Genomic DNA, 15,554 nt, shown 5'->3' with positions numbered 1-15,554 from the left:
GAATAAAGACACCCTGTCCCAGATCTAAAGAGAGCTAAATAAAAAAGGAGAAATAACGTCATGTCTTCCCACACACAGTGACACACTCTCAGGGGATCATTTATGGTCAGACAGTCTATTGATTTGCCATAATGCACCATAAGGACTTTCTGAACTCCTATCGTTGTTCAAAGTGGATGCACTGTAAGTGTGTGTGTGTGTGTGTGTGTGTGTGTGTGTGTGTGTGCGCGTGTGTCAGAGCTGTTTCATCAAACACCGATTGTAGTCACTTCCTGATTGACAGCAAACCTCAGAGGATGAAGGCAATGTGGTCACACACACTGACTGCACTTCCACTGAACATTGTCCTCGTCGTTCTTCTCCACTCTCCCTGCATCACAACGCAACCCAAACAAATGCTACAATCACACCCTTTGGCTCCGCCCCCTAGAAGTCAGACGGTCACGGCTAGATTGAAATGCTGCGCCTACTACAGACCGCTTACTGAACAGGAAGTTGATCACAGAATGGGTTTCACTCAAGCAATTACTAACAAACCTTGATCCCTGCACATTTTAAAGTATGAAACATTGATTTACTTGAAGCTTTTACTTGTTAGATAGCATGTAGTTTAATATCAAACAACATATCGAACACACTAGCAGCTGTCGGACAAACTAGCTAGCAGGTAGTTAACTAGCTGCCAAGCTGCCACGATCTTTGTACGACCCCGGCAAAGCTAATGCGGCCTGGATGCCCCATGGTACGCTACGTGTACTTCTAGATTTTGTAAACACAGGGGCACAGTGGTTTGTGTAGTCAGGGAATGAGCTACTTATAGTACAGTAGTGATGCACGCTATACCTGGTGTCCTCCATTTTTCTGGTCCCACTTATGTCACTGAGTCATAACTGCACATTGAATCCGAGAATTTGACGTTTCGAGGTGGGTTGTGACTCTTCGTTTGTCCGTGTAATGTAAGACAAAAGATAAGAATGTAGTATAAACCTCCCTCTCCCCTCCACACCCTCACTACCCGTGTATTTCCCAAACCCCTGCTGTTGTTCTAGTTTTACTTAACTGTTGAAAAACCCCTCATGCCTTCCCAAATCTTGGAAGTTGGCCAATATGTCTCCAACAAACCATCAGCTAAATCTCTAAATAGTTGCACATCAAGGCCAACATTTTATAAGAATGATACAAACCCACTCCAAATTAGAAACTGGCAACTTCATCCAACGCCAACTCCATCCCAGTAACTCTACAACACCTCAGTAATCCTGCCGCTGGTAGCCTCCGCTGCCGTCAAAGGCCGCATCACTGTTGTCCTGGCCTCCACCTCCTGGGCTTTCCAGGTCTTCCCCACCAAATGAGGTGTACGGTCCGGCTCCGGCTGCATCCTGACTGGGGTCCGTGTAGTCCTGGGAGAAGAGGGCTGAGTCGGCCCCTAGCTTGTATCTCTGGAAGGCCAGGAAGGACTGGCCCGCCTTGGTTGATTAGGGGTGCGTAGAAGGTGGAGGATGGAAAGATGGATGGATAGAGAGAGTAGAGGTTTCAGTGGTGTTACAGCAGAGGATTTGGGGTGGAAGGGTGAAGAGAGAAAACAAAGAGCGAGAAAAAAAAGCTGATTAGTTGGCTGGAAAGACGGAGTCAGAGCAGGTTAGTACAGGCAGGCTCCACAAGAAGAAACTCCACCTCCACAGAACAGCAGTGGGACAGACACGTTGCAATTAAGCCCATATGCATTTTGGAAGAACTGAAGACCCGAAGTGTGTAAAGCCACAAAACTCACTGTTTTGACTTTCAGCTCCCTTAAATCTCTTTCAATGTTTTATGGAAAGACTATAAGGCCAAAGTCCACACACGCTGCCTCGTTTCAAAGCGAACATCCACTTATAATGTGTTAATTTTCTTTGGCCATACACAGCCATTCAGAGGGCAGGTCCTATGTTAACACTGGGTTACCACCAGTTAGTGGCAGAGACTAAGGAACGCTCACTACCACTGGATCTGGATCAGTAGGGCAGAGTAACTGTATCTTCAACAGTTACAGAGCTCCACCCAGAACAGATCCAGGTCAAACTTTAATGCAGCAGTGGATGAAAGCTGGGCAAAACAAAGCGCACATACAAAGCAAACATTATGTGACACTGACGCTGTGCAGAGACTCTTGCAGGAAGAGAACAAGAGAGAGAGAGAGAGAGAGAGAGAGAGAGAGAGAGAGAGAGAGAGAGACCACAACCGTGAGAGAAACCTGAACGCTGTGAGGCTAGATTTGACTCCAGTCTCATAGCAACCATTGCTCGCTGGTTTCCTAAGATGATAGGAGGGCAGATTTCCCAGAAATGAACACATCGTCGTTCTTTTCCTCTCTCATGTTCTATATACTAACTTACCAAGATAAACATTTTTATTAAAAATACACAACTTCTACTTGCACTATTTCATAATTATATAATATATCATATTTTATTAACAATCCTAAATATTCACTGGCCTGAAAGCATATTTTCATATTTAGACTTTCAGATTATAATCTTGTTTGTATTCTGAGCAGATTTCAAAGATCCACCCGAACATATGAGTAGGTTTAGATGTCTCATTCAGACTATTAATCATCCTTCATGTTGAATGCAGTTGTTTATGGTGCTGATGCTCGTGCTACTTCAATCTGAATGTTGGAATTGGAATCATTACTAGAGGACGATTGCCTCGGCTGTAGAGAAACACACAGGACTCATTTAACGATTCACAGTTGGAACGGTGATTTGACAGGTGTTTGTGCTTGATCTCCCATTCATTTAAGGCAACAAAGTGAGACCAACAAACAACCAAAAACCCAAACAGGACACCCACATGGTGGACAAACGAGCCACTGTAAGAAAACAGTTTGCACTTTAATAACCAAATTAAACTCCAGTGAAACATGCAGTCCATCTCCTCACAGTAAACACAGCTTGATGTTTGCTTATGAGTGTTTTGAAATTTTGATGGGCAACACTATTTGGCAGCACGTGGCTTATGTTTGCCTGTCTCATGACAAGGGAAGCACTGTAGCCAGCAGGGGGAGAAATAGAGCAGAGTCAGACAAAAGGTTGAGGGTTTGGGTGGGGGGGGAACAGTCGGTTGTACTCCTCTTCAAATGACACATTCTTTAACTTCTCCAGAGAGAAGAGAGCCTGGGCACCCTGTAGGAACAACATCCACACAATGCATTTGAATGGGATATGGTATGTTCACATGTTCATCCATACGTCATGATTGATAACATAATATAATAACAATAATATGGAAAAGCTCTTCGATCAAGCTATTCAATATTCACCATAAACTCTTTCTAACTCACTACATTCTGCCTGTGATGATGAAGGCGTTTCATTTGAGTTTCATAGGCATGGGAAGAAAAACAGAACAGTAGAATGCTGAATTAGATTTAAAGAACAATCGTGTGGCCAACAGGTGTGTGTGCACGTAGATTGCGTGTCCATCTTATTCAACTCAGAGAGCTCAAATTAACCCTTGTGGCTCAGTGATTGAGGTCACTAAGCACGCTACCAAACATTGAGGAGAGGTTTCCCCAAATGGCAGATATTTATTTCATGTCGTATTACACAGAGGAACACAACAACATGCAGAGCTTCTTACCCAGGTGAAGATGGAGAAGAAGGAAAATGTGATGGCTGCCCGGGCAGCGTCTCCTCCCTCCCTCAGTGGGTTGTCCTCGGTCTTAGCCACCTGCCACTGGTTGGCCAGGAAACAGAATCCCACAAACCACATGAAGGACCAGAATGCTGCGGGAAGACACAAGAATGAGAAGAATGTCATTATTTAGATGTGGATGTAATCATGAAAACAAAGGTGAAATGAAAATAGGACTTTGGGAGCCAAATGGAAGCGGCTTGGATTAGCTTGCACTCCCTCTAGGTCAGAGTAGCTGTTAAGGTGGGATCAAGAAGGTGAGGAATGGGATTTACAGTACGGTACATAAATGTACAACATAGAGTAACTTACATACTTGTGACCTAACACTGACACTTCTTATTGCAAATGTAGAGGGATCTAGACACAAACCTTGCGGAACACCACATGTAGTAAGTTGAAAAAGGAAGACAAGGGCAAAGAGCGCAATAAAAAGTATTCCCATCCATCACTTCATGTCTTATTACGTCAACTCCAGCACGAAACGTGGGAATGATGGCAGAAGTGCAGTCTATAATAAGAACCGTGCACAGGTAACAACTGTTTCTTTGCTTTGCAAAGGTACAAATGATTGTAATCATTTAATAGCAGAGAGATGCTGGGAGACAGTGTGTGAGAGACGTAGTGTGAGTGATAAAAATGGAAGAGAAGAGTCTTGTCTGTGACAGGAATGGCCTCATTAACTGACTTGATGCTCGTTCGTCCTGTCATCATGTCTGACTTCACTACAGCAGCAGTGCAGCAGAGAAAAAGAGGAAGCCACTGTCAGAAACACTAAAGCACAATGTCTCAGATGTTTGTAAGCACTAGAAGACAACTTTTGCTTATTATCCCACACACTTGCTTTCCATGACGTCATATTCTTTACACAAGAGGAGAGTTTTGGGGCTTTTGATCGGCTGGGAATAGTTTAAAAGCAAAGGGGAATACAGAAGGTTATTTGCTGCCTGAAAGATGCAGTACCTGCCCTTGAGCAAAGCACCTTGAGTCCCTGACCCCAAATGCTGCAGTCTGGTAGAAAAACAGCATTACTGTGCAGAACAGAGCTTCTTGTTCCCCTCTCTCTCCCACTCTCCCACTGATTGTTGCTGGGTTTTGGTTCACTCCAGTTCCCCATTTGATACTGAAAAATAAACTTAAATAAAATGAATAAATAATAATAAATTAAATTGATCAGCACCATGACCTCAAATTGTGCTGATTTTTTTTAAACAAAATGATCAAGTCAGGATTAATGGCTACAATGAGCACCTTATTGCACTGTGAAACTTTTCGAAGCGGGGTTTGAAGCATAATACTGCAACTCTCAGCTCCTGCTCAATGTTTAGCTGGGATCTGTACTTTGAAGAAGACCCACAGCCCTCTGCCCTAAGAGTGGATACTGCTTTAGAGTGAAAGAGCTGATCTTGTCTGTGACTTGAGGGAGGTGTTAATCTTTCACCGGCACGTACTCGCTGAAAAAACTCACGCGGCTTATCAGCGTGGTTGGGCTGTGATGTGTTTAAGTGACGCCTTCATTTATTTGGCTTCATGCTGTCCGCTGCCAACAGTGAACACACCGATCTTTCCTCGTCTCCCACCGTAGTCACAGTGAGGCCAAGCGCTACATCTGCTTCCACATATTTCGATATAGCTTTCGGGAGACTTTTTTCCGTCTCATTATCTCCGTCTCTCTCTGCCTTTCTTTTCATCCCTGTTAAGTATTTTTCCACTGTGTTTTCTGTGCTGGCTTTGGCTCTGTGGTGCTTGGTGCTTCATATCTTCAGCTCTGTGGTTTGTGTGTGTGCGTGCGTGCGCAGGCTCGGTGCAAAAAACCCCACACCACAGCAGAGGAGCTAATACTGCCTGCGCATGCTTTAATAATGAGAGTAAATGGTGCACTACATGTAGACGTGAAAGCGCAACTGCAGTGAAAAAGCAAACGGTAGTTTTGCCGTGCGTGTTCCCCGGGGTCACGCCCGCCCCCCTGGCCCCCCTATTTGAGAAGCACTGTGCTAATGTCATCTAATCCCCAAATGGTGGCCGATCACAGGAAATGTCGACTCATCTACATGTGATTCAGAGGACAGGGAGGATGTGGCTGATTCAGGAGCCACGGTGATTCTGCCCACCAGATGAAACTATCCACTGTGACCTTGAGTGAATCACCTGTTTGGCCCTATGAAGTCTCTATTGATACGGGCTTACATGCTTTCAATGTCCATCTGGGTCATATAAACACGTTACAATGTCAGATTGTAACCTCCATCCCAGTCATTTACACTTGCTTATCTGTTGCAGTAGATTGCTAGGACTGGTGTCTTCATTTGATCCAAGCTGGTTTGCCTCTGTGTGCTGGTGTGATGTAACTGCCTGGTAGTTACCGGTTTGATTAGCTTTTAGTGTTATTGCCTTACGAGCTGTTTTAACGCTTCCTAAAGGATAGTCCAACACAAAATGATCTTCCTTAGGTTCATTCATGGCATTGATTTCCTTGGATGGTGTCGATTCATGCTTACATTTCTCTTCACTTCCTTCACACTAAACTAAACACTGAACACATGGATTAGGGTGCATTTACATTGTACCATATGTGAGACAGACTTCCTACCTGACACTCCAACATCAGCCAACACAGCCTTCTTGCGGTCTTTGACACTGCTGATCTGGGGGAAGTAGACATCCAGAGCCAGGAAGGCCATACAGCACAGGAAGGCCATGGAGCCCATGAAGACGCCGTAGTTACAGGCGTTCTGGTTACGGTTAAAGATGCAGTACTCCTCCACCTCATTGGGGCGGTTGATGTACCCCTCATTGGCAATGCAGCCAAAGATCACGATGGAGAAGAGCTGGAGAGGAGAAGGAGAAAAGGGAGGAGAAGGAAGAAAAGTGGAGCTTTTGTTGAATAAATTCAACAATTCACATCCATAGGTCAAAATATATGTTGTATTCTTTTTGTATTCCTGGAATGATTGCAGATTGAGGGTTTGCCCTGACAGCAGCGTTCCTAAAGCAGATTATAATTGCAGCATCTGATCCCTGTGCCTCTCCTCCCTCCCCTTTTCCCCTCCTCTCCTCTCCCCTCAGCTTTTACCTCAGGGAGAGGGGAGACAGACGACGACAAAATGGAGTCAATAAAAGGAAAAGGTTACCAAGACAAACTAATCTCTCCTCTCCTCTCAGGAAAACCCTATTTTGAAAATTCATGGGAACACACTTTTCACTTTGATTTATAACAGAGCATTAGACACTGCATGTAGTGTGTGTGTGTGTTTTAATTGCTTTATCTGCACTGGCTATTTTGCTGCAGTGAGTGGTTCTGAGGAAGTGTGCTTCTGAATACTGCTCCGGTGAAAGAGAGAGCGAGCGAGAGAGAGAGAGAGAGAGAGAGAGAGAGAGAGAGAGAGAGAGAGAGAGAGAGAGAGAGAGAGAGAGAGAGAGAGAGAGAGAGAGAGAGAGAGAGAGAGAGAGAGAGAGAGAGATTTAGCTTCATTCTCGCTCTAGCGAGAATGAAGCTAAATAAACCAGCTGCTTTGACAGTTTACCCAGCTGTTGTACAGTGTGTGTTGTACAGTGTTTTTGTTTGTATGTGTTTCTATTTGCACGTGTGTGTGATAAATGACAGTAACACAAAAGGAAACCACAATAGGCGGCACATCCACTGCCAGCCCTGACCGCGCAGGCAGGGACGTCAGTCACCATGAGGATTACACCTCACTCTTTCTTCTTGTGTGCTTTCATAACCACCGGCTTCTCACCGCTGTCTGCTTCAGAACTTCAGGACAAATTTTCACCACTGACACCAGGAGTAGGACATGAACAAAATAAGAACAGCTGGTGCTGCTGGTTCAAACACAACCTGCAATTAGAATTGGATCTTGCACCAATTCTTGTTTGTACCCATATGGTTTAGTTCTTAATTGTAGTTCTTGTTCCTCGTGCAAAGCGAAAGTCCTCAAGACAAGACCCTATTGAGGAATTGACATCAGTCCGGTCACAAACAAACACTGTATGCTTATTTTGAAATTGTGTGATGTACGAGGAACCCAACGCCTCCATTCTCCCTTCACGTACATGCAAGAGACGAAGGAGCGATTGAAGAGATGGATGAAGGGATCGCAAATGGGAAGCATTGGGGGCAGAAGGAGTATGGGGGCGGTGTTATTTTTAGACCGGCCACATCATCGCTGCCTCCTCTTGTTTTCTCCCATCTCCCCTCATTATTGGCCCCAGCTTCTGGCCTCAGGGAGTCTTGAGAAAATGAGTGACACACATACAGGGATGCACACTACAGTTGCTCTCTTCCCTGGGTTACGTTTAAGAGCAACAGAACACGTGCCGTAACTGTAACATCCTGATCAGCTGTACGTTTAGTCTCCTTTCATCATCTGCAGTTGTCCGGTCAAACATAAACCTACCTCGTCATCAACTGTCACCGCTCAGTATTAGTACACTATACACTTGTGTTACTCTACCGTTTTCAAAGCCAGCCTACCACTGTGGTGCCGTATCGAGATATCACATAAATCACCTTTTTGGTCTTTAATTTTCAGCCGATTTCCTTTGGACAGTTACCCCCGAAAAGAAGACATTTTCAAAGAAGTATTTAGGAAGACTGCAGGCCGGACAATGTGAACATTGCAGTGCCTGACTACATGCACAAGGAAGCAGAGAGTAAGGTCCAATGGATGTGCTTGAGTAGCCTATGAACGGGATTATAAATGGACACAGCTACACAGCTCGTGTAAATACCTTGTTTCTTCAGACAGACTTCAGACCTCAGTGTGCATGTGAACGCACCAACTGTCGAGGTCCCCAAAGAGTTGTATAGGAGGGTAAGCACACACATTTCATGACCAATAGCCACTCATATCCACAATAATTCTGTCACTTTCTGTCACGACTCATCTACCTTGGCATAAACAAGACCCTTAAATACTTGAACACTTGGAGCAGCAACCCCTTCCCCACCTAGAGAGGATATTCTGAAATCAATATTGTGTTGTTCCTCTTACTGTGGTGCATATTTTTATCAGGTCCGCAGTACATCACTGGTACTAGACGTTACGTTTTAGTATCAAGTGCTGCAAACACTTGAATGTGCAGATCTGATCTCTTTGAGTCAAAATGTAACTCGACAGTTTGTTGAACAAGGCCAACAGCGCCTGCAGGCTGACAACACAAGAGGCGCAACACAAATTTCCTGATATTACCAAAAGTAAAACCACTGGGAAATGAACTCACTACTGGAGAATCTCTGTCTTCTATTTGTTTGTTTTTCACTTTTGAGGCTTTCAATGACTTGAGTCGCATGAAGTTAAATATACCAAGGTGCTTAAGGCTTTGAGAAACCAGCACAAGCATTGTGCTACAGATGGAACATGTCTGAAAAAGGGTGCTAGGTGATTCTCAGAGAGCTACTGGATCATGGAACGCCCTCTCGATGTCGCAAGTTGAACCTTCAGCTACCTCTTGTAGGAGCTGTAAGGATAATAGTTGCCAGAAAAAAGATTTTATTAGGCATTAGTCATAATAGCATAACACAGAATGGAAACATGGCTACTGTTTTACTGTTTGTCAGTGAAACTTATCTAACTTCAGACCTACACACACACACACACACACACACACACACGAAATCAAGATTTGTTTTAGAATGACCTATTTCATGGGTTTAAAAACATGAACACACACACACACACACACACACACACATACACACCGTCTTCAGGGTCACAGTTCAATTTGCTGTCACATGGCAGGGAGCAGAGATCCAGCTGGATGTGTTTGTTGCAGGAGGAAACATCTTTCACATTTCCGTGTCACACAAGACACATGTCTAACACTAATATGTCACTTCTCAATCTAACCAGCAGGGGCAGAGGTCAGGGGAAGTAAAATCAATGAACCATGGTCTGTATCAGGTTTGGACTCGACGTGCTGCCAACTGTTTTGAAACATCCTTTCACTGCTCCTCCATTCGTTTGTTGCGCACCTTAATAATCTCCACTTGCGGGAAAGGAGCCGTGAAAAGAGGAGCATGTGATAGAGCTTCATGACCGACCCCCTCACAACCTCCCCCCACTCTTTTGCTGCGTGTGCTTCTCTCACACACGGCTAGTTTAGGTATGTGTGTGTGTGTGTGTGTGTGTGTGTGTGTGTGTGTGTGTGTGTGTGTGTGTGTGTTGCCTCTGATCCTTGGATGGATCACAAGGCTTCTGGCTGTGATGAAAGCAGGCACTGTGGAGGGAAACCACGTGGGCTCCTGATCCTGTGACTATCAGAGGGTCACATACAAATTGCAGATTAAGGTTGCTAATTGCCTGGAGAAAATGTGTATGTGTGTGTGTGTGTGAGTGTCTGCTTGGGTCATGGGGGGCATGCATGCCTGAATATTTGAGAAACTCTTCTTCTCTTCACTCTGTATCTGCCTCCCCCTGCTCTCTCTGAAAATAACAAAAGTCTTAAAAGTCAAAGTGCATTTTGTTATTGTCTGAACATGCAACACACACTGTACACAGCAGGCAATTCAATCATCAGGTTGGCGCAAATCAAATCAGTCCTGCGTGCTTGCTTGTGAATGATTTAGAGCTGCTGTTGTGCGGCGTGAAAGGCCTTCTGGAGCCTTTGTGAGGAGCACCGACTAACCCTAACCCCGGGAGAAAGAGTCCCACACCGAGGACACACACTTTGGGTCCTGCTTCTACCTTCACCTGTCAAGATTCTTCACCAGATTCTTTACAATCCTCAGTGACAAAATACTGAACATTTGTTTGTTCCTCTGCTGCTTATTAAACCAGGATTCACCTCAAACTGCAACCGACGTGAGACTGAACTGGGCCGACCTCCACTGTGTCACAGCTGAGGAGAACCAGCTGTGATGTCTGTGCAGCATTTTCAAGGGGACACACGACACCCACTTCTATATTATTTTCATTTATTTTTGAATGCTTAAATAACAGATCTGCATACACTGGTCCTCACTACAGCCCTGAGTGAAAACGCTGATTTGTTCCGATTGGGCAGCTGGCACACACACACACACACACACACACACACACACACACACACACACACACACACACACACACACACACACACACACACACACACACACACACACACACACACACACACACACACACACACACACACACACACACACACACACACACACACACACACACACACATAGTGATATATATGATTGATTATCATTGTCTGCAGCGGCGGTGTGTTGGTCTGGACCATAGATACGTGGTTGCAGCTGCTGTAACCATGGTAGCAGGTGCCCGTGTAATGGAGCTGTAAGTGTGTGTCCACGTTTTTGTGATAGAGAGAGAGAGAGAAAGAGAGAGAGAGACGTCGGCAGTGAGGACGTCAGCGTTGGGAACAGAAATGAGATCTGTGCTCTGCTGTGTTTGCGTTAACTTGACTGCTCACCATAGCCGTCAGATTTACTACCTCTGTTTCTTCCACTAGCTACAGAGCTCCAACCACAGCAGTTCGTCCATTATTGATTATTGATAAACTGAACTGATGAAGCTGGAGAGATCATTGAAGTTACTTTGTGGTGGCTTTCAAGGGCAACAAGCCAACAAGTGATGAAGACAAACATGTAGACTGAAATGTGTGTTTTTGGTGTATTGTAAATATGACACATTTCTGCTGGAGCTCTTGCTCGTGTTCAGGTTCCCACATAGCCGACCTGTGAAGGTATAGAAGCTGGAATCGACTAACGGCTAATGACCCAACACGGCAACGCACTGAACTCTGTAGGTGAAACTGTAGAACTATAGATGTATAGTTTACTTATCTACACACACTGCCAGATGATTCGGTTTCTATTGTTGTAACAGGCATCGTAAAAGCTACGATACAAATGTGCAGCTTCAAATAACTTCCCAACCAAGTGTCTGAATTTAGACATGTAGGCACTAATGACTCAAGTGTGTGTGTGTGTGTGTGTAAAAGAGGATATGCATCAAATTCCAAATCTGACTCTCAGCCATTAAAGGTTCCTACCCCAGCAGCCAGTGAAGTTCTTTATTGCTGTGATGTTTCCAGCTATCTCAGGTATTGTTCTTCTGTTTTCTTCCTCATACTTAAACCTACACACACACCATTCAAACATTCAAATCTTCAGGAGATGATGGCTGTTAGTTTGTCTGATGTTCATACTCTCAGCTGACAGAATCTTCAAATGTCTTCACATTTCCTTTGGGCACTTCCTGCCTTCAGAGCTCCTAACGTCTTCATACTTTCAGGCAGAGGAACCATCCAAACACCTTTCAGGGCTTCAGGCTCCAGGCTTTTGGGATTTTCAGCATTTTCACACATTTGATGGGTTTTTAGACAATGCTAGTTTACAATGGTTTTAGCTATTCCCTTTTCAAATACATTCACATTTCTTTCAGGCTCTTAATTCTTTGAGGTTACAGAAAACATTCAAATATTTTTCAGGCATTCAGGCTTCAATCTATCAGAGTGTGCAACTAATTGATCAGCATTTGCTATCACAGCCCATATTCTTTGTAATTTAATAAACAAACAGGCTTCATGAATGTTTTTCTGCTTGATTATTTACCACACACTCATCCTCAGTGCGTGTATTAGATGTTGTCTCTCACTTTGGCCTCAGTGTGACAGAAAAGACTCAACGGCAAAACGTTGAAACACATTTTTAACTGCAGAAGAAGATAGGAATCAGTGTGAATCATGTTGTTCTTCCTCTTACTGTGCCTGCAAAGATCAGTCAGAATCTATGTAGAGGAAGGAGGAGAGAGAGAGACAGGAAGTGGTCATCCATAAACTACATGAGATGCTGAGATGCATCTCTCTCCCTCCCTCCCTCCCTCCCTCTCTCTCTGTTTCTCTCTCCCTCCCTCCCTCCCTCCCTCCCTCCCTCCCTCCCTCCCTGTCTGTCTGTCTGTCTGTCTGTCTGTCTGTCTGTCTGTCTCTCTTTCTCTCGCTCTCTCTGTCTTCTTCTATTGTTTCCTCTATCTACCGGCTATTGTGCCTCATCACAAACATGCTGGCGTCACTCCCTAAGACTGTATCACACACTATCACACACACACACACACACGCACGCACACGCAGGACACACTCATTATCACCTTCATACACAGCCCTTGCGAGTCAGAAGAAGTGAGAGAGAGAGAGTGAAAGAGAGAGAGCTGTGGACGGCGTGGAGAACTCAGAGTTCCAGAGTCAGCAACCATTCATAAACGCCTCTCTCTCTGTCTCTCTCAGGCGCGCACAATACACAACAGACACACTATTTAACACCATCACACAACACATCACAACTCAGACTGTGGCTGTTACTATGGATACATGTTGCTCTGGTGACACCTAGGAGGCGGAGCATCAGATAGGAGTCACATAGAAACACAGTCATACTTATAAGGGACCCATGTGATTCATGATGTGATACACACTGTGAGGGCCAAAGGTCGAATGTAAACACACCAAATCACTGCATGCCTCAAGTTTGCTTATTTGACAAGCAAAGCAAAGCAAAGCACCCCAGCCTATACCGCAGCTATGGCAGAGTAAACTACACTCAGCTCACTACACACGCTTAAGGGCTGAGAAATAAGTTGTTATCTAGCAAACATAAGCAAGAATAGGTACTCAAATTGCCGTCTCCTAGCAACCGTTATTGGCCCAAGACAATACAGAAAAAGGATTTCCAAGAAATCATCTTGATTGTTTTCCCTTCTCATGTTCTAGATTGACTTGTTGGCATCACAAGCCGACACTGTTGGTATACTTTGTCATCTTCCCAAACATTTCCAGGGTTCATTTTTCAAATTCAATGACTTTTCTAGTATTTTATGACATGTGGAAACCCTGCAGTAAACTCTTTGTTCTTTGCCTCATGTAGACTCGTGTACATCTACAGTTTATAACCAAACGCATGGACATCAAAGGAGACGGAGAAAAGTTCATGTGAAGCAGACGAGAGCCTAGAATGTCTGTTTAACCTTTTTCCCTTCAGCAAATGGGATTTACCCTCTGAAGTAAATTATACCAAGTAGAAATGTGTGCACGAGTTTAACTCACTGATTGGGGATTTCATTTGCTTATTCAAATCTACAACAATTCTGCTTTGTTCGTATAATTCTGTATTTCCAGGCTGAAAGGTGAAAAGTGAACTTCTGTTGTTTGTCCTTTTAAAATGAAGTATCTCAATCCTACTCAACATTGTTGCTGTTATTGAGTCATGAATGTCAGATTAACTTCTGAGGAGTCAAAGTGGTGAAAGTATTCCATCCTGTTTCCAATATGTTTGACTAACTTCATACAAATAAGAATCTGAATCTGGACCAGATCTCTCCAAACTCTAGAACATTCTTTCACACACCATTGTCATGTGATCCATTTTTCCTCGTGTCCGTCTTACAAGAACAAAGAAGGCCTTGAAAAGGCAGAAAGCACATTTGTTTGCAGTGCAAATTAAAAAGTAAAAATAAACTGGAGACTGCAGGCGATTAAATGGTTAAACTTGTTGATACCATCAGGATCATTTTCACTCCAGGTTTATTCCTTTTCAAATATCAAACACCAAACTTCTCCCTTTACCAGAAAGAGACACAGGTCCTATAAATAAGGGATCTGTGAAGTGTAGGCTGGTGTGAAGACAAACTAAAGGACAACACTTAGTCTCTGTGGGATTTTCAGGAAGGCAACGGATTCTTCATCGGATCAACCATTCAGTCAATGTTTGGAATCGAAGCCAGAATCACAACTGTAATTAAACTCACTTATATTAAGAGGGATATAAATAAAGCACAATAGTCGGCTTAAATTTAATGGTTAAAGTCTGAATTTTACTGTATTAAAGGAGCAAACCAACAATTTAAAGATACAGGTGAGCGGCAGACATTTGACCTGAAAGCTGCTACAAGCTTTTTCCTGGACTGATAAACTTAAGATGATCAATGTGGATGTATAGATTTAAGGATAAATCTGACTCATGGTGACAGGATCACATAAACAACATGCTTTCACCAAAACACAACAACCCATGGACATTTCTGTCATCAGTGCTCCTCTTATGTGGGAAAAGTGTCTGAGTGTGTGTGTGTGTGTGTGTGTGTGTGTGTGTGTGTGTTCTCAATACGGTCAGTTTGCAGATAGTGTATTATGTATTTATGTTTTTATATAAAACTACTACACAAAGTACCAGAATATTAAAGGAATATGATGATAGCACATAGTAACTGGATGCTTTATGGGCCCTGCATGCATCTCATAACGACGTGGAGCCATTCTGGGCCCTTTAAAACATAATTTCACTTCCCTACACAATCCATATGTTCGGCTCATCCGAAGGTGCTCAAAATGACTGCTGTTTGTTCTGTCACTCACCCAAGACACAACGCGGAGAATGGTCTGAGGCTGCTGGAAGAAGGTGACGGGGTCGAAGGCTCCTCCCGCTTTCCCAGCTCCGTACGCCTGCATCCCCTCCATGGTCCTCCTCCTCCTCTCTGGTCCTCCTCTCACGGGCACAGGGTGCGTGAAGCTCCGAGCGCCGCCACCGAAAATCCAAAATCCCTGCGAACAAAACAAAAACAATCCCAGACTTCTCTCCCGGTTTGGATGTGGATGCGCGTCTCCTCCTCCACAAGCCTTCCTCTTCTCCTCTGCTGCCTGATGATGTTTTTAATTTAACCTCTAAATTCCCTCCCGTCCTCTGCCGAGCGCTCTCTCTCTCTCTCTCTCTCTCTCTCTCTCTCTCTCTCTCGCCGGGCGAACACGTGAGCGCGCGTCTGCCGTCACGCCTCGCGCTCGCTCGCCGCGCGCCCTCCACCTAACTAACCCGTCGTAAAACGCCTCGGGCGCGCGCGCGTAGGTGTGGTGCTGCGCTCACGAGGAGGCGAGCTCTG

At 44.4% G+C, this 15,554-nt stretch overlaps 1 protein-coding gene across 2 annotated transcripts; it reads right to left on the bottom strand.

Moving 5' to 3' along the window:
• Positions 1-1,344: 1,344 nt before the first annotated feature.
• On the bottom strand, positions 1,345-15,406 carry syngr1b (synaptogyrin 1b). Of its 2 annotated transcripts, XM_076171759.1 has the most exons (5): positions 15,037-15,406; positions 6,269-6,506; positions 3,625-3,770; positions 3,305-3,335; positions 1,345-3,167 (listed from the first exon to the last, which is right to left on the bottom strand). In XM_076171759.1, exons 1-5 carry the CDS (start codon positions 15,136-15,138, stop codon positions 3,118-3,120), a joined length of 567 nt encoding a protein of 188 aa, XP_076027874.1. In that variant the 5' UTR covers positions 15,139-15,406; the 3' UTR covers positions 1,345-3,117. The 2 variants fall into 2 exon arrangements, with proteins under 2 accessions (XP_076027874.1, XP_076027873.1); XM_076171758.1 differs by lacking the exon at positions 3,305-3,335.
• Between the last annotated feature and the right edge of the window lie 148 nt (positions 15,407-15,554).

The sequence above is a fragment of the Genypterus blacodes genome, unplaced genomic scaffold (assembly GCF_046128005.1).
Source record: "Genypterus blacodes isolate CSIRO-AG114 ecotype Tasmania unplaced genomic scaffold, CSIRO-AGI_Gbla_v1 ptg000269l_1, whole genome shotgun sequence".
NCBI lineage: Eukaryota > Metazoa > Chordata > Actinopteri > Ophidiiformes > Ophidiidae > Genypterus > Genypterus blacodes.
This window is presented reverse-complemented; position numbering and strand designations above follow the sequence as displayed.

Excerpts from the sequence above, each read along its gene's own strand:
- syngr1b (XM_076171758.1), bottom strand. The coding sequence starts at position 15,138 with ATGGAGGGGATGCAGGCGTACGGAGCTGGGAAAGCGGGAGGAGCCTTC. Across the intron at positions 6,507-15,036 it reads TTCTCCGCGTTGTGTCTTGG|CTCTTCTCCATCGTGATCTT; the intron begins GTGAGTGACAGA and ends TCTCCTCTCCAG. Across the intron at positions 3,771-6,268 it reads GGCTGATGTTGGAGTGTCAG|CATTCTGGTCCTTCATGTGG; the intron begins GTAGGAAGTCTG and ends GTCTTCCCGCAG.